The sequence below is a fragment of the Nycticebus coucang genome, chromosome 22, assembly GCF_027406575.1.
Source record: "Nycticebus coucang isolate mNycCou1 chromosome 22, mNycCou1.pri, whole genome shotgun sequence".
Lineage (NCBI taxonomy): Eukaryota > Metazoa > Chordata > Mammalia > Primates > Lorisidae > Nycticebus > Nycticebus coucang.
The window spans coordinates 12866270-12885363 of record NC_069801.1 but is presented as its reverse complement, the minus strand read 5'-3'; the positions used below and the strand labels follow the sequence as shown (position 1 = coordinate 12885363).

General features: G+C 50.2%; 1 protein-coding gene across 1 annotated transcript; it reads right to left on the bottom strand.

Annotated features, from left to right (window-relative positions):
- Nucleotides 1–15908: 15908 nt before the first annotated feature.
- Nucleotides 15909–18712, bottom strand: ACTL8 (actin like 8). Its single transcript, XM_053577421.1, has 2 exons — nucleotides 18365–18712; nucleotides 15909–16661 (listed from the first exon to the last, which is right to left on the bottom strand). The coding sequence occupies exons 1-2, from the start codon at nucleotides 18710–18712 to the stop codon at nucleotides 15909–15911; spliced, it is 1101 nt and encodes a 366-aa protein (XP_053433396.1).
- Between the last annotated feature and the right edge of the window lie 382 nt (nucleotides 18713–19094).

Sequence of the window (19094 nt, the reverse complement as noted above, 5' to 3'; positions counted from 1 at the left end):
TGCACATCTGAGTTCTGGCTCTCGGGGAAGCTGGACAGTGTGGCCCATGCCATTCTGACCAGACACATACCTTTGCTGCCTGCATCACACACATGGGCAGAGATCTGCTATTCCTGTTCCCTCAGCCCCTTGACGAGTCTGGGTATCTTGATCATATCCTACATACCAGACTGTGGGTACCTGGTACTCACTGGGACGGTCACCCTAGGCGTTCTCACTTTCTCACCGGGTGTCAGTTTCACACCAGGCACTGCCTTTGATGGTGGGGCTACGGTGGCAAACAAAACCATGGAGCTGGTGGGCTAAGACCAGTGGAGAAAGTGGGTGGTGGTGTAGAGACAGAAAATAAACACGCAAACAAATCATTCCAGGTCATGATTCTTCCAGAACAAAAAAGGACAGGATGATTTCACAGGGTGACTGGCTGGGGATTGGGACATGCATATCTGAAGTCATCATAGCTGAGATCATCATATGAGGCCTCCACCAGGCAGGGATCTGGAGACAAGGTATTCAAGGAGAGGAAGAAGAGGTGGTACGTGCAAAGGTCCTGGGGTATAAATACTTGAATATGTTTGAGGTAACCAGGTGTTAAAATGGAGCTACTTTGGTCTCAGTTTTGGATGAGGCCCCAAGACAATAAGAGTCACTCACATCCCAGTCTTTAGTTGAGAAGTGATTGAAGAGGCCAGAGGGGACTGCAGATAAGGAGGGGATCCCTGGGGAAAGCTGTGGGAATTCTGAGAGTGCCCCCTCTCAAGACAGAAGGGCGGGGGGCCTGCCCTGTCCTGGCTAGCAAGACTGCTTAGAAAGCTAGACCTGGTGTGTGCCTCTCCCAGGATAAGTCACCATGGTAATGTGGGGGGTAGAGGAGGCACATAAAACCTGGTGTTGTCAGGGAAAAGCATCTTCCAGGGACCAGAGGTGGGCACGGGAGTTGGGGGTGCTTAGAAGGGTTCCCAAGGCACAAACAGACCTCAGCAGGAGGCAGTTGGGGACCTATGACAGGTCAGCCAAAGGAGCTGCAGATTAGGGAGCCCCAGAAAGGGATGAGGCTCTGAAGAACCCACAAAAATCTGCCACGAGGGAAAGCATCAGATTTCAACATGTGCCAAGCCCAGAGCACACTGGTCCCAACTTACAGCAGTGCTAGTCTGGTAAAGCTTCTGCTGTCTTTGCTCTCTCCTCTGTCTTCCCAACTTCTTTGCCTCTGACCCCAAAAGGCAGGACCCTCAGAAAATGCTGCTAGCAAGGTGGGGTGAAATTGAGACCCTGGCCACACACCCCTTTCCAGCACCCCAGCCAACCTGAATGGAGGGACTGGAGAAGACTTGAGTTTCAATGGATGAATCTGCAAGTTTGTACTGTCCTGTGGGCCTGGACATTACAGAAGTGACCATAGGAACTTTTACTGCCTAAAAGTGACCCAGGAGGCAGTGGGACTTGCTCTGGATTTTATCCAGGGCAAAGTGAAAAACTTGGCCCATAGAGCACAAGACACAGGGGAGGAAACCCAGCTGTTCCCCCTTCTCACCCTGAAAGTCTCATCTGACCAATGTGATGGGGAGCCAGGGTCAGAAATAAGGCCAGCACAGCTGGAACAAACCTGAATGCAGGAGCATCCGGCTTTATGCCCAGTTATTCTCTCCATGACAATCACAGTCAGGCCTCATGGTAGGCATCGCTGTCTGCAGTTTGCAAACAAGAAACACACTCAAGAGAAGTGCGTCTGCCCTGAGTCACCCCACAAGGCAGCAAGGGGAGGAATAGAAAACATGCCTTTGGCTCCGTGGTTCTCTACATGCAGAGATAGGGAGAGAGAATTTAAAGCAAAAGATTCTCAGGTGGGAGGGGATCTCAGCGCCCTGGGATCCACTTCCCAGAACCAGCTCCCCTTCCCATGGACTTCCCCCTACCCCACCTCTGTGGCAGGACTCCCATCTGTCTGACCGAGGCCTGCTCAAGGCACCTGTTCCCAAAACCTCAGCTGGGGACTCCACATGGGGACCCAGACACGGCCTTAGGGAACAACCCCAGCAAAGAGCTAAGACTGCCCCTTTAAGAGCTGAGCCCAGCTGGTACCCACTGTACCTGTCACTATCGCCACCAGCCAGCCACCACCAAGCTGGGTGGCTGCAAATGGGCTGGAACAGGTCAGACTTATCCTGCCACGTGGAAGAGGCTGTAGATAAACAGCTCCTTGGAGAGCTCAGGGAAACAGAGGCAGCAGTGAGTTCTCCAAAGCTGGGGCCCTTAGGCCAGGTATCTTAGTCTGTTCAGACTGTTACAACACAATACCATAAAGTGGGGAGCTTCTAAACAACAGAGACTCATTCTCAGCAGTTTTGGATGTTGGGAAATCCAAGATCAAGGTGCCTGGGAGGGCGTCTTCCGGATTCACAGGAAGTGCCTTCCAGCTGTGACCCTCGCAGTGGAGGCCACTGACTCCATGAGGGCTCTGCCCTCAGGACCTACTAATACTATCACTCTGATGATTTGGGTTCCACATGTGAACTTGGGGAGGGGGCACAAACACTTAGTCCCCAGCACTAGGGCTGGGTGATGTTCAGTCATTGGGCCATCTCTATGCCTCCAGAAGACATTATTACATTAGTAACAGCAACTGACCTTAGATTAAAGATGCCCTCCGATCCAGGACACCACTGAATCTTTATAAGAACTCTAGAAGCTAGGCAGGGGAGTATAGGCCTGTCTCACAGATGAGCAGCCTGAGGCCCTCAGAGACGCAATGGGGACTTTTCCAAGGACATCCAGTTGGTAAGTAGAGTGGCCAAAATTCAATAAAGTGAACCAAGTATGAAAAGACGGAGGCTGCACAGGGCTCCACTCCCTGTAAGGCCCTGGGGAGAGGTAGAAGGGACTCAGCCAGCAAGCCCCCAAGCTGACTTCTCACCGCCAGTGTGCCCATTTGCTGAGTCCCTGGGTGAGCCGAAGCGCTTCTGCGGGCTCTGGTTTTCCCATCTGTCAAACTGGGAAGCGAGGGGAAGCGGAAAGTCTGCCCCATCTGGCTGGAACATTCTATGAATCTTCCCACCTACAGAAATCTCCCCGGGAGCTCAAGGGACACCCTCCCCCTTCCTCCATAAATAACAGAAAGGACCTTCCATGTTATGGACCAACTTGCCCCCCCCAATAAATTTCATCTGCTAAAGCTCCCACCCCCAGTAATTCAGAAGGAGACAGGGCCTTTAAAGAGTAGATTCGTTAAAATGAGGCCATGGGGGTGGTCCTGATCCAATTTGACTGGCATCTTTATGAGAAGAGGGGGAGCCACCAGGAATGTGCAGAGAGAAAAGACCATGTGAGGACACAGGGAAAAGGCAACCATCTGAAACCAAGAACAGACACCTCACAGGAAACCAACCCTGCCGAAACCTTGACCTTGGACTTTGAAAACTGTAAGAAGATACATTTCTGTTGTTTAAGTACCCCAGTCTGTGCCACTGGTTACAGACACCCTGGCCACCTAATGCACTCCACCAAGTTCTGCCTAATCCCAGAGAGGAAAAGGGGTGGGTGGGTAAGGGGAGGGTGCACCTATTTAAACTCCAAGCAGGCTGCACTAGAGGCTGTGTATCACGGGCCAAAGTTCAGAGCTAAGGATGCTCCACCACCTTTGAAATAAAGCAGTGTGGTGTTCCTCAACCAGGCATTTAAAGCCCCAGGGTCCATCCCTGTTACTCCCCAACCCTCCAAGGTCACATTTGCTCTTGACAGAGCCACCACCAGCCTTTGAACTCATGGACACTTCTCCGCCCCTTTGCACAAGTTGTCCCCTCTGTCTGGATTGTTCTCCCTTAATCTAACTCCTTCCATTCTCCAGACTCGGCCCAGTGGCACCTCCTCCAGGAAGCCTTCCCAGGCCCTCCCAGGCTGGCTCACTGCCCCTCTCCTGCACATCCATGGGGCTCTGAGCTTCTCTGATGCTGTGATCAGTTTCCTGGATGGTTTCCCACACTGTGTTGTGAGACTCTAAAGAGCAGAGGCTGCCCGTGCTGTAATCACCTGCCTTCCAAGGGGATGACAGTTCAAATGGGAGGAAGGAAAGAAGGAAGGAAGACTGGGAGGCCCGGCCCTGTCTTCCCTGGAACGCAGGCTCACTGGAGCCGAGCGACGCTGACTGTCAGAGCTGGCCAGGACCCGGGAGACCACCTGCTCCAGCCTCCTCGCCCTACACTTGGGGAAGCCCAGGGAAGTGAAGCCACTCACCCAAAGGCACGGGGGTCAGATACAACCCAGGGTCCCGGGACTCCTGTCTCCCAACCCAGTGCTCCTTACCACGTGCCATGGTTTCACCACCCTTACGCTCAGCCCCCTTGACAAGTGGAGTTTAATTATTTACGACGGCACTTTAGCTGCAGGTGAACCCACCAGAACATATTTTGTAAAAGTAATGAAGGCTCAGTAATGTGAGACCTCACCATAGCTCCCGTCTCTAAATCTTGGCCCAGGAGTGAGCCAGACTGCATAGGCTTTTTTTTTTTTTTCTTTTGCTTCCCTCTTTCAGGGAATTACAGGTTTGCAGATTAGGCGTGGTGGTGGCACAAGGCGTATCCAAGGCATTTTTCCTCATTTAGGGGAAAAGAAGCAGCTTTCATGGAACCAGCACCGGAGTCTCCCAAGTGGGGTCAGAACGGCGTGGCAGCTATAGTCCCCCCTGGACAGGACACGGGCACCAACCCCCACTGCCCCTTGCCCTGGAAGGGCAGAACAGCTCAGTGGCAGTGGAACTGAGAAGAGAGGGCAAAACAGCTATACCTGTCTCCGCCCCACCACTCTGGGCCTCAGTTTCCCCATCTGTAAATTAGAACTGAAAGACACCTTGGCTCCCCCCATTTTCTTCTATGACATTCCAGTGTTTTTCCTAACAATGACAGCAAGATAAAGTCTTTCTTCCAGGTAGGCCCTGTGTTGTGTGTTCTCACCAGATCCTGCTCCAATCCCATCAGGCAAATGCTAACTTTATCACACAGAAAAGCCAAGTGATTTCTCCAAGGTCACAGTGCTGGAGAAAGACAGGGTCAGGCTCTGCTCTCAGGGCTTCTGGCCCCAGAGCTCAGGCCTCCGACCACAGCTCTATGAGCTCCTCTCTGAATGATCACAAAGGTCCAGATGTGGCGATGGGCACCTCACGTGTCAGGGCTCATTACATCCTCCCAGTAACGACAAGGTGTGTTTCCTCATCCTCATTCATAAATGATGAAAATGAGGTTCACAGGAGGGAAGCCAGATTGTCAACCTGAGTCTCCCATCTAAAGACACAGCCTAAGGTCTCCCCGCTCCTTTTTCCGGCTGCCTGAGGACTCTGAGATGCCTTCCCTGAGCTGTAGTAGCTACAGCTGAGTTGAGAGAGAGAAAGTTCAGCCTATGATGCCCCAATTCACTGCATGCGGGGGCCGAGGGGTGCGCGGGTGGGGGCAAAGGCCAAGCTGCATAGGTGATGGTGCTTTGAGCCAGACTGACAAGAAAGGGAGCAGGTGGAGCGATGGAAGGTGTCCAGGAGCAATGGAAGGAGGTGGGGGCACTTAGGCGGAGGGGGTGACTGGGATATTCCAGCACGAGGGAGAACAGGAGATAGAAAACTAAGCGATGGGATCTGGGGTGGGAAGATCAGGTGGTGTGATGAAAGGTCCAGATAGAGCCCCTCAGGGAGAGGAGCCACCAGCCTGAAGCTGCAGCCTGTGCCATTCATATGTGTTCCATGATGGAAGCAAGGTTGCTGAGCAAGATGACCTGATTTGGACCTTGGTTCTGCTGTCAGTAAGTGGGTGACCCTGAATGCATCCATCACTTCTTGGGCTTTCTTCTCTCTAGAATCAGACCCATCTCCCCACAGCTGAAAGCTCTACCAGGCGGCTAACTAAACACACATCCCTGTAGATGACATGCTTTCAAACCTCCTGGGAAGTCAGCTTAATCCGTTATCCTCAAGAATACATCCATTATAGCTCAATACCAGAAAATTCTATAAGCGGCTTAGCTCCATACCTCCTGCTGGATGTTGGAGCTGCATGCTTCTGCTTGGTCCTCGAGAGAGAAGGAAGAGCTGGCTGCGCATCCTCTGTGCAGACTATAGACAACTTCCCAGGGGAGGAAGATTCACTCAACAAACATTTACGGAGCAAGCACTATGGGCTGGCAGCGTTCTGGGCACTGGCGATACGGCAGTAAACACATAAAGTCCTGCCTGCAAAGAGCTTATGTTCTAGTGGAGAGACACACATTTATTTAAAAAATAAAAGAAAGGGGCAGCGCCTGCGGCTTAGTGGGTAGGGCGCTGGCCCCATATACTGAGGGTAGCAGGTTCGAACCTGGTCCTGGCCAGCTAAAAAATAAAATGAAACAAATAAAAATAAAAGAAAGCAGGGAGAAGAAAGAGAGATGTGGGTGTGGTTCCTTTTTAAGGAGAAGTGAAGAGTTTGGGGTATCTCTCCAGGAAAGTGGCATGCGGGCATATGTGAAGGAGCAAGAGGCAGAGCAGGTGTCTGGGAGGATGAGGGAGGCAGAGGACGCAGCAAGGGCAAAGGCAGGGCCAAGGGTGAGCCCGGCAGGGTCCCAAAGCCACTGCGGAGTAGTGGGGAGGTCAGCCCAGCAGCAGGGCACGTAGCGAGGAGAGGATGACAGGCGGTCAGGGTGCAGCAGGGGCCAGACCCAGCAGGACCCTGCAGGACTGGACGGAGGGGGACTCTGCTCTTTATTATGCATGAGTGGGAGCCGATGGAGGGCTTTGTGGGGGCGTGCGGCATGGCAGAACCCTTCCGAGGCTTCCTGTGTGGCCTGTGTGTTGAGAAGAGACTGAGCGGCATGGGAGGGTGGGCCACCTGAAGCGGAAAGGCAGGTGGAGCCCAGGTGAGAGATGGTGACCTTTGGGGATGACTGTGGAGTAGCGAACAAGTGGTAGTTTCTGGACAACAGGAAGATTACTTGTTGCTACCTGGCTTCTCCAAGGTGAAATCTGACTTTCAAGGTCTTGGTCACGAGGTCAACAGTCTTTCCTAAAGGAGTCCTTGGCTGACACTGACATTCTCTCCTACGATGCCAATCCCCCAGAAGGTATCAGGGAAGAGGCTTTTCACGTTAAAACTGAGAACTACTTCAGGGCAGGAGAGAGCCAGAGAGGCAGCAGCTCAGGGGGGAGGCCTGGTCTGCAGAGCCTGGACTGAGATGTGTGGCTCAGCCCTGCAGGGCGCTGGGCCTTGCTGAGGGCTCCAGTCCACATCTGGCAAGATTCTACTGCCCTAAAGCAAACTGATCTACTCACAGCCTCCAGCCATGACCGAACCCTGGAACAACAACCGTGTCTGTCAGTGCCAATACTCTCCTCCTACGGCAGCTAAAAAGAAGATGAATTCTAATAATCACAATCACAACAGTAATAACAACAGCAGCCAATACACTTACTAAATCCCGGGCACTATACTAGGCATTTGCTTACAGAAGCACCTATAATCCATTATACACCATGAGGTAAGTACTATTATTATCCCCATTTTAGAGATGAGGAGTTCGGAGCTCAGAGACACTAAGTAATCAGACTAAGGTCACACAGTAGAGAATGACAGAGCCAGAGTTGAAATGTGGTTCTCTATAGCTCCTCCTTCAGCCCTTCAGATTTCTAGGCTGACCAGGTTCTGGTTGAATGGCCCCTCCTGGGGTTCACCAGGCAGACCCACACCTCTTCATCTCATCGTCACCTTCCACTGTCCCCACCCTTCTCTTTTGGGACAGGGCCAGCCCTCAACACACATCTCCCCATCCATATCCACAGACCGCCCCTACCGACTCCCTGAGTCAAAGTCACCACCGTTTCCTCCCTAAAGTGAGGCTGCATTAACTCCAGGTAAAGGGCCAGGCAGTTGGAAACAAGCACTATTTTTAGAGAAATAAAAGCTAAATTGGTTGCTTATTGCAAAGACAACAAATTCCTACCTTAGCCAGGCCCTCCAGGAACATCTCTAATGACTATGTAATGACTAAGATGTTAGATAAAATAATGGAACCGGAGGGGACTGTTTCCCCAATCTCCAGGGCCAGCCCCTGTGCTTGTCCACTCATGAACCTGTTATGCCCTTGGGACTGGTGGCTAGTCTGTACTATTTTCCAGATATGGAAACTGAGGCTCAGATAAGCTCAGTAATCTGCCTAGGGTTTCACAGCTAGTGTAGGAGGATGGGAGGTGCAGTAATGCTGTGCACTGTTTCACTGCCTGCCCAGCGGGCACTGTGCGGCTAGGCAAGGGAATACATATAGAATCACGTCCTCTTCAGAAGGTTAAACATCACACCTGCAATTTTGCTCTATTTATTTTCAACCAACCCATTCTTTTCTCCATAAATCATGCAGCGTCCCACCCTTGTCAGAATCATCAAAGGCCCAATTAACCCTGAATGCTATTGCCCCTTCTCTGCAAACTGCCCCCCCAAACTCCTGGCTTTCCAGGCTGAGAATATTACAAAGCTGATGGAGAAGCAGCCCAGCAAGTCAGCCTTCATTCTATAGCACCCCTGTGGGGGAGGGGGAGAGCCCACAGCATAAGAAAGCCACCCACAGCAGCTAAATTCCAAGTGCCAAGCCTTTACTAGTGGTGATAAAAGGCAGCAAAAACAGCACAGGGTTTTCTACTCCCAGGTGGGGGCTGCAGGCCCAGGAATTAGTCATGTTTTGACTGGTAGAGTTATGGAATTTATAATGGAGGCCCTGGAGAAATTAAACACGGATTATGGCCAACCCCCTCCCCCAGCTGATCGTCTCTGCTGGGAACAGTGTGCCAGGGCTCTCAGCCCCAAGGGGAACCTGATTTGCTAACCTGGAGAGCTGGGCCAATATTGTGATCCCCACAAGCACAGGGTAACAGAGGGGGTGGCTCTGGCCTGCTCTCCCACCTCCTGTGGGGTGTGTCTACCCCCATCCAAACCTGAGCGAGTGGGAATCAGGTCTGTCCTCTGTCTCTAGAAGCACCCGGCCGGGGTTAGCAAAAGCTTGTCAAAGTGGATGTGTGTCTTCAATTCCGTCAGCATCATCCTTCTTGGGTTAAGCATCATTCTCTCACTGGAGGGAGGTGATTGCAGAGAGGATGACCCTAAAACAGGAGGTGGGGGGGTCGGGAGAATGGCTTGAACTGGGGTGAGTGTAATTAACTCTGACTTAAAAAAAGAGTGAGACCCACCTCTCACATTCTGATTTAGGGCCTCTGGGAACTCTAAAGATCCCCCAGAGGAGTTGTCTGTCAAGATCCTAACACCTTAGAGGAAAAGTTAACCAAAAAATATGGGATAAAAGGGGAATGTTTGCTAGGAGCAGGAATGAGCTTTGGGGTCACAGCAGCATCCCAAAGCCTCCTGGTGTTGTTAGTCCTGCTAGTCCTCCCTTCAACCCAGGGAGAAAATTAACCTTTGCCGAGCACCTACTATGTGCCATGCTCTCTGCTAAACCTCTTTAGAAACATTCTTCAATTAACAGAGCCTACCAAAGGACCCAGGGCACAGAGTAGGTGCCTAATAAATATTCATTGAGTAGATAAAAGACTTTTAATTCCCATGTCAGCCTTATGAGTTTGGTATTATCACCACTTTACGGATGAGACCACAAGACCAGAGAGGGGCAGATCTTCACTCCAGGCAACACAGCATGCAAATGGGGAACAGACATTCCAGCCTGGGTCTCTGTGACTTCAAGGATTGGCTTTTTGGGACAGATCATGAATGAGGCATGGAAAGAGGGAAGAAGCCTCCAGGAGCTGTCCAAGGTGCTGAAGAGAAGGGCAAAGCCGCCAAGCTCACCCTCCACGTGAATTCATCTCACTCTTCCCCCTTAGAGATGACTCCCCTCAAGTTCTATATTCTTGGCTTACTCTTCTGCCATCCCCAAGGATCTAAAATTGACAACCACTGTTGGACAATAAGAAGGAAGATATGCCAGTTCCTCGAACCCGCCACTACCCCAAGTAGCATCAATACCAAATTCCCAGGGAGGACTGAGATCCCAGACATGCAGCAGTTTTAGCCTAGAGTCTAACAGAATACCGATTTTTCTGGTTTATGTTATTGTTCTGATCTGATTCCTCTCTGAGCCATTCTCCAAGCTATACTCAGAGCTCCACTTCCTCCAGTGACATCATGACTCCACTGACACTTCTGTCCTTGGTGTGACACCTGACACCCTTCAAGAGCTGACCCTGCCAACAATCACCTCCATCTTTTCCCAGCCCCCAGACATTCCAAATGACTCATCCATTTATCCCTACGACCCAGGTTATAATGAGGGTGATAGTGGAGGAACAGCGTGCGCAGAGTCCTGCTCTTCTGAAAAGAGCCGTCTCAAGCATCCCTTCCTCCAGAAGACCCCTCTGGCTGTCCACCTCTTTCTGTGCGAGGCACTCCCCACCCCTGTTGTACCTCTGTGTCCAGAATGTAAGTTGACCCCATCACTCAACATCTTAGGCTATTCCTGCTGCTATAGCAAAATACCACAGACTGAGTAATTTATAAATAATAGAAATTTATTGTTCACCATCTGGAGGCTGGGAGTGCAAGATCCAGGCACCAGCAGATTTAATGTCTCTCTTGTGAGGGATGCTGTGTCCAAAATGGCACCTTGGTGCTGTGTTCTTCATAGGGCACAAACTCTGTGGCCTCACCTGGTGAAGAACAAAAGGTCCACACAGCACTCTAAGGCCTCGTAGACAAGCACTAATCCTAGGCCCAAAGGCAGAGGCTCAGGACAATCACTTCCCAAAAGGCCCCATGTCTTAAATACCATCACAATGGGGATTCAGTTCCAACATGGATTTCATAGGGATACAAACAATAATACCACAGTACTCGGACAAAGAAAGAAATTACCCTTGTAAATGCCTTCCCCCTGGGAAAGTAGCACGTTGTGGTGTTTTTTTCCTCCATCGCCAGCACCTATCTACCTGTGAGCAAGTAAATACAAATAGAGGAACTAGGTGTTTGCCTAAGGACTTAGTCAATAGAGGCTGGTATGTTCAGGGATAATAACAGCTAACCCTTACATGCCCAGCACCTGCCAAGTGTTTTATATATGTTAACTCAGTAAAGCCACATGGTGATCATCAAAACCACCGTAAAGGAAGCATCTTTATTATTCCCATTTTACAGATGGGAAAACTGATGCACAGGGATGTTAGCAGAACCAGGAAGCAGCAGAGCAGGGATTCCAATCCAGGCCGTCTGTCTTCAGAATCCCTGCCCTTGTCCATTTCACCACCTGCCTCTCTGTAGAAAGAGTTCTACAAGTAGGAGAGGTAAGAAAAGTCTCTCCTGGATGCAAGAATGTGCTCACTGTTTGCATCACCTTGGTCCTCAGCATAAGCAGAATCCAAAGCTTCTACCAGGGTTATCTCAGGGAACTTGGGCGTCCAAATCTCACCCAAGTGCAAATGCAAGGGTGCAAGGCCCCAGCCTTGGCAACAGAAACTGGCAGCATTGCACCCTCACAACTAGGGATGGCCCGCCTGGGGGCATTTCCTTTTGTCCCTTCTGCCAGCCCCACCCAGCCCCCAGCCCAGCTGCCAAGACTCTGCCTCCCACCCCCCTGCACCTGGATGTCCCTGGCAGGCAGCCCCAGACCCCTCATGGAGGATAAAACTCCCCCAGCTCTGAGCAGCTGCCAGGCCTTGCTAGAGCCAGCAGGCATCTTCTGGGCACCATGCGCTGCCCCTCCAGGCCAGGAGTGCCAGCAGTTCCGAGTTAGGTTGACGGCACTGCACAGCTCCATGGAGCTGCTATTTTTAATTTAATTGGAGAGTCGGAGGAGTGAGATGGTACCCAGCGAGGGAGTTTTAAAAGCTTTCAGAGTGGGGGTGGGGGAGAGAAAGCGAAGAAAAGTTCGTAATTATACACCAGGCAGCCAGATTTGATGCTTGAACAGAAAGGTTAAATGTTACATTTGGAATGAAATGAGAAAAAGCGCTCTGATGACAGTTGCCCAGAGCTAAATAAGGAATGAAAATACCCCTTGCCCATCTCTTCTCCAGGCCTTCCTCTCCCTCTACTCATTTCTGAGTATCACTCCTTCTGCCCTTCAAGGCTCAGGTGTACACAAATACACTGGTTTTGAGTCCAAAAATTACAGCTCAGGATGTCCACACCTTGATTGCCACCCAAAGGGGGCTTTCATTAAAGTCTGGGAAAAAATCACACATCTGCATCTCTCAGGACAGGGGGGCGAGTGAGGCCCAGAAAGCTGAGAAGGCAGCATGGCACTACTGGTTATAACATGGACTTTAGAATGGATGAAACTAGGTTCAAATTCCTGTTCTGCCAAGGAATGTATACTGTGGATCTGCTCACCCATGCCTATGTGCCACTCTTTCTTTTAGTAATGAGACATAAACAGAAGTCTGTGGTGTGATGCTTTCTTAATAAAAAGAGAGACGCTTAAATGGAACACTCCCTTCACCCTCCTTTTTCATGTAGGGATTATAGGTGTAATGCTTGGAGCTGTTGCAGCCATTTTGTGACCATGATCCAACAAGCCTACTTGCTAACAGTGGAAAATGGAAAGACAGAAAAGTCCTTAATGATATAGATATGCCACTGTTCCCCTGAACTATCTGCTTATTACCTGAGACAAATAAATCTTTATCTCTTTCAGCCACTTTTAGTCTAGTTTTTTTTTTTTTTTAAGAATGATGAATCCAAACCTCTTGGGGAGGAACACATTTATAAGAGGGACTTTGCTTGACAAATGCAATTCGTGTAACCTGGATCTTTGTGCCCTCAATGAATCCCCAAAAACAAAGTGGGAAAAAAAATTTTTTTAAAAGAATGCTGAATCCATTCCTATCTCTGGCCATTCACAATTAGCTTGAACTTGAGTATAAACTTGAGCAAGGGCTTACTTACCATGTTTGATCTAATGTTCGGTCTTATTTATAAACGGGGATAAATACCACTCCCTTCCCAGCATTCATGTGAGGATTAAATGTAACTCCATTTGTAAAGCTCTCACTAGCCTGCCTGGCAAGGTGAAAGTAGCTTCTGTTATTAATGGTCATGATTAATAGGAGTGATATCAAATTATAAAATTAAAGTCACACCTCATATTTCAATAGCACTTCATAGTTTAAAGGGCGTTCTTGTCTTTTGCCTTAGCTCATCCTCAACACCAAATCTCTGAGAGAAGAAGGTATTTCTCCCTATTTCATACCTTTTTAAACACAGAGAGGTTAAACAACTTGACTAAAGTAGCATAGCTAATGACGGAGCCAGCCTGTCACTGGATTTGATTTCAAGTCCTCAGGCCTGCACCAGGCTGGTTCTGAGCTGTTCTATTCAAGAGGCCCTGTTCTAGGCACCCGCTCCTTCCCCTGGGGACTGCTGACGGGCCAAGGTTGTGGCTAAGAGAACATGATTCTTATGTTCAAAGACCAGGTGAGCTGGTCTCTGCCCTCCAAATTCCTCCACCTTCCCCCAAGCCACCAGGTACCTTGGGCTTAATTCACACACACACACACACACACACACACACACACACACACACACACACACACACATACACACACACTCACACACATACACACTCTATAGTCACTCTATTCCAGCTCTTAATATTAGGGAGCCAAGAACCCCTTTCAGAAACAACTGATGCCACAGGGAATATAAGCCCAGATGGGGTTCAAACCCTAATTCTTCTACTTAAAAAAAAAATTGGCTAAGTACATAATAAATGATGGTTGGCTCAGCACCTGTAGCTCAAGCAGCTAAGGCGCCAGCCACAAACACCAGAGCTGGCAGGTTCAAATCCAGCCTGGGCCTGACAAACAACAATGACAACTACAACCAAAAAATAGCCAGGCGTTGTAGCAGGTGCCTGTAGTTCCAGCTACTTGGGAGGCTGAGGCAAGAGAATCGCTTGAGCCCAGGAGTTGGAGGTTGCTGTGAGCTGTGATGCCACAGCACTCTACCCAGGGCAATAGCTTGAGGCTCTGACTCAAACAAAAAATTAAAATCAATTAAATTAAAAAATAAAATAAATAAATGATGGCCCCATTCTCTGTATTAGTCAGAACAACCAAAACAGCTGCTCCATAATCTCAGGGGCCAAACACAATGGATTCTTCCTCAAGTCCCAGCTAGCGCAGGTTGGTGGTCTGGATGAGGGTGGGGAGGGGCTTCTGTCCAGTTCATTCATTCTGGCTCTTTCCATCAGCAGCTCTGCCATCCCCCAAGACTTCTGAGCCCTCCCTTGAACCTTCTCCACTGCACAGGCTACTCAGAATCTTTTAAGGGTAAGTACACACTACATCGGCTGAAACTCAGCCACGTGGCCCCACCTAACTGTTGGGGAGGCAGCTTCACCATGCACCATGAAAAGAGGGGACATGGTTACTGAAGCCCCCACCAATTCTCTGTCTCAGGTCCCCCTGTCGAGAGAAGCTGTCCTTCCATCTGAGATAGCATTACCTTGCCACACTCGATTCATTTCCGTCTTCATCATCTGAAATGTGTTACTTATTTATTGTCTGGAGCAGGGGTCCTCAAACTGCGGCCCACGGGCCACATGAGGCGGTGTGAATTGTATTTGTTCCCGTTTTGTTTTTTACTTCAAAAGAAGATATGCGCAGTGTGCATCGGAATTTGTTCACAGTTTTTGTTTTTAAATTATAGTCCAGCCCGCCAACAGTCTGAGGGACAGTGAATTGGCCCCCTGTTTAAAATGTTTGAGGACGCCTGGTCTACAGTAAACCCCCCTAATATCCTATAATCTTAAAAACAGGAACTTTGTTCATCTTTCAACCTCGAAGTCCTCAGTACCCAGCACAGTGCCTGAAACAGTCAGTACTGGAATATTTATTGGATGCATATGAATTGAATAAGAACTCAAACGTGAAACACAGTCCAGGCAGCTGGGATGAGTGGGAGAATGTGTCAGTGGGGAATGAGGACTCCAGCCTCTTTGTTCTGCTCAGTGGCAGCCACTGTTCACAGGCCCTGGGCTCTTCAGCACTCTCTCACGCTCACTCTCCCCGAGTCTCTGTCAGGGGCTACCCATCCTACACCATCTATCACAGGAGCCAGCACTGCTTCCAAACAAGCTGTTTATTTGCACGTATAAAACAACAGCCTGGCCAGGGAAAGGACATTCCAGGCCCACTGCAGCAATGCCCCCCACCCCCAGCCAGAAAAGGGCTATAGGACTATAAAATCTCTAACTGTCCCTATCCCTACCCTTCTTGTCCCCTAGTCAAAAATAACTAGGGCTCCGAACAGGAGGGTTACCCCAATTAAAACCTACTTGATGATCAAGAAGGGGCAATCCAAGGGAGATGCTAAGGAAAAAATAAGTGGCATCAGGCGTGGAGATGGCAGGTGGCCATTTGCATCCCAATAGCAGAGCACCCTGGAAAAAATGTCCCCTGTATCCAGGGGATGACATCCCATCTTCCCTTGAGTTGGATCCCACTCCTGAAACAAGATAAAACCTAAGAATCTAAAAAAAAAAAAAAAATCCCTCATGGCTCAGTGCCCATAGCACATTGGTTACAGTGCCGGCCACATGCACCCAGGCTGGCGGGTTCGAACCCGGCCCGGGCCAGCTAAACAACAATGACAACTGCACCAGAAAAATAGCTGGACATTGTGGCAGCTGTAGTCCCAGCTACTTGGGAGGCTGAGGCAAGAGAATCACTTAAGCCCAAGAGTTAGAGGTTGCTGTGAGCTGTGACGCCACAGCACTCTACCAAGGGCAACATAGTGAGACTCTGTCTCAAAAAACAAACAAAAAAATCCCTCATAACCTCAGAATTTCAGCGCCCCCTAACCCCACCCCACCCCATTCAATTCCTACCCAGAGCATTTTGCTGAAATTAATCCACCTGATCCTGTCTGGCCTAAGCCCATCCCCAAGAAGGAAACAGTGGGTCACAGCCTCATACTCTCGTCATATTCCTCCTTGGTCACCCACTCAGACCTGTATGTGGACAGGTGAGCCACGACGGATGCTCCCAGCCAGACACTGAAGTTTCTGTTGGAACCCACCCAGAAGGTGGCATTGGTGGAGGAGGAGTGATCCTCTGTCAGCTCCTTGAACAGACGCTTCGTGAAGCCGGGGTAGAGGGTGTTGCCCCCGCAGGCCACCAAGTGGGAGATGAGCAACGGGCGCACCCAGGTCTCGCAGGACTGGATGGAATCCAGCACAGCCTGTGGAATGCTGGGCCCTTGATGGCTGAACACCTGGGGGCTGAAAAACATCTCAGGAGCCAGCCGCTGCATGGGGGTCAGCTCCACAGGGGTGCCATCCGGGAGCAGGTAGGTGTTGATCTCATCAGAGCCACTGGGCAGGCTTTGGTGGAACTCCAGGGCCTCCTCCAGATTCTGTGGCACGTAGCACTTGCTTATCTGCGTTGTGGTGACTGTTTCCAGCTGAAACAGATCGTGCTTGTTGCAATCTGCCTTGAAAATGCTCTTGAAGAGGTAGTCGGAGAGGTCTTGGCCCGCGAACTCTAGCATCTTTCTGCAGGCGGGTAAGGGGCGGCCCAGGTGGAAGGGCTGCACGCGGGTCAGACCGTAGCCAGAGTCGATCACCACGCCGGTCAGCAGGCCAGAGGCATACAGGGACATCTGCAGCTGGTCAGCCAGGAGGATGGAGGGGACCTCCAGCAACTCAAACATGATCTGCAACAAGGGAGAAGGAGCTCAGGGGATTTTCCCCAAACCACTCAGCTCTTAAAACTGAGGTCAGCACAGACTGCATGACCTCAGGGGACTCTCAGGCTGTCACCAGGACAGTGGTGGAAATAGGAAGGAGCTCTGGAGATTAGAAAAAAGACTGGATGTGCCATCAGAAGCTTGTCCAGTTGTGGCCTTTAAGAGACCACTTTGGTGGGGTGATGGGAAGAGCCCTCACACCGGGGCACGGGGCTCTGCAGGCAGCTGTGCTGCCCAGGGTCATATTTGCGGCTTGAACCACCTCTTTAGAAGAAAGAACAAATTAGAAAAGAAATGAGAGCTGCAGATTCAATACTACCTCCAAAAAGTACAGGTAGAAAGAGAGAAAAAAGGAAAATGTACTCAAGGCCTGCTAGGCAAAGCCTTATTATTACTATTTTTTTAATAAAAACTTTTCAAACATCAATACAAAACTGGAAGCCTGGGATTTAGCATTTGGCAGAGTCCCCGGGCTGATTTTCTCCCCCTGCCCATCACCCCTGGGTCCTTACAGAAACTTCCTCCCCAATTCCCCAGCTCTGCAGCACCTCCTATGGTTCTGACCCCACAGATGCTGCAGAAAGGCTGTAGCACCCTGCCCTGCAACATTAGCCACTCACCCCTTCAGCACCTGCGGGCCCATCTTCCCCCCTCAGTGAGAGGAAGCTTCCTCCATTCCTACTCTTAGAATTTTGTCCCCCCATCAGCCGTTTCCCAAACAGCAGCCAAGGCCCTCTTTTCCAAATAGAAAATCAGACTCCCCCATTAAAACTCCCCGGGAGCTTCCTAGTCACACAGAGCAGAGGTTGGCAAGCACTTTCTGTAGATAGTAAAAACTGCCAAATTCAGCAAATAAGAACAAAGGATGCTGAGTTAAATCTGAATTTCAGATAAATGACAAATCATGTATTAGCATAAGTATACCCCATGCAGTACGGACACATTTACACTAAGACATGATTTATTGTTTATCGAAAATTCAAATCTAACTAGGCATCATGTATTTAACGAGCAAACCTAGGATAATAAATATTTTACACTTTACAAGACATACAGTCTCTGTTACAACTACTCCACTCTGTGAAAGCAGCCGCAGGCAATATGTAAATGAATGGGTGTGGTTATGTTCCAATAAAACTTTATTTACAAAAACAGGTGCTGGGCCAGAGTTGGCCAATCCTTGATTTGGAGTAGAACCCAAATGCTCCCCATAGCCCACCAGGCCTTGAAGATCTCCTGCTGGGCCCCAGCTTCACAGGCTGAAATCACCTCCTCAGAGAAGCCCTCCCTGGTCACCCTCTCCCAACAGGCTCCCCCATTCCCCAGCAGTTGGCCATCACCCCATGTCATTTTGTTTCTAGAACTGGTCACTATCTGTAATTATTTATTAACCTCCTCATGGTCAAGTGTGAGGACTAGAACACAGTGTGTGAACATCCATGGAACCCATGAGCACACATCTAGCACCTTCTCCCAGCAGCTTCCTGTCCACCACCAGGGTTGTGGCTCACTATCTACAGGGGAGCCTCCACGAGCACCGTGCCAGGCACATATAAGGTACTCAGTAAACACCTGGGTGGCAAAGCAGTATTCCTGGTGCCCAATCTTGCCTGGACACAGTATCAGGCCACCCCTCCTTCCCAGCAGGGGCAGCCCCCAGAAGGACTCACCTCCAGCATCTTCTGCCGGTCTGCTGGCTCAGTCATGGGGAACTCTGTGACCACCACGGGAGATTCCTCCTGCTCCCGTCTGTGTTTCTCCAGGACAAATGACCAGATGTGCTCCACACCCTCCCAGTTAAGGACGCGGCCACGCTCTATGGGGTAGCTGAAGGTGTCGGGACGGCCGAAGTCGATGCCCAGGCTCACGCGCCTCCGGGCATAGCTGGGGCCAGGGTTCTCCCTGCATGGTATGTAGTTGACAATGCTCGGGACGATCATCTGGGGTTCATTCCACCCCGACAGCCCAGCCTTCAGAAAGCCAGACCCGTGGTCAATGATGATGGTTCTTGAGGCCATGGCGGAGGCAAAGATGTCTTCTACTTGTGGGTCTCCTCTAGCTGTGGAGGGAAAGGATGGGGGTTATTTTTGAACCCAGTCTTGGCCACCATGAGCTGCTTCTTACCCTCCACCCTGGAGTCAGATCTCAGCCTCCTCCTGAAGCATGTCTGTCTCCCCTCCCAAGCCTTTGCACAAGCTGTCACGTGCGCCCATCTCATTTTCCCTATCCCAAATTCCTAATCACCCAACAAGGTTCACCTAACAGGCCTGCCCACCAAGCTTGCCCATTGTACTCTGCACCTAAGTCTGTCACACCAGCTGGGCATTTCTGCTCCATAAGAGCAGAGCCTGGATCAAGTTACTCTTTGCAGCCTCAGAAAGAAGCATGTCACTTAGAAAG

Coding starts and splice junctions, on each gene's coding strand:
- ACTL8 (XM_053577421.1), bottom strand. CDS start 18,712: ATGGCCTCAAGAACCATCATCATTGACCACGGGTCTGGCTTTCTGAAG. Junction 16,662..18,364: donor ACCGGCAGAAGATGCTGGAG/GTGAGTCCTTCT, acceptor CCCTTGTTGCAG/ATCATGTTTGAGTTGCTGGA.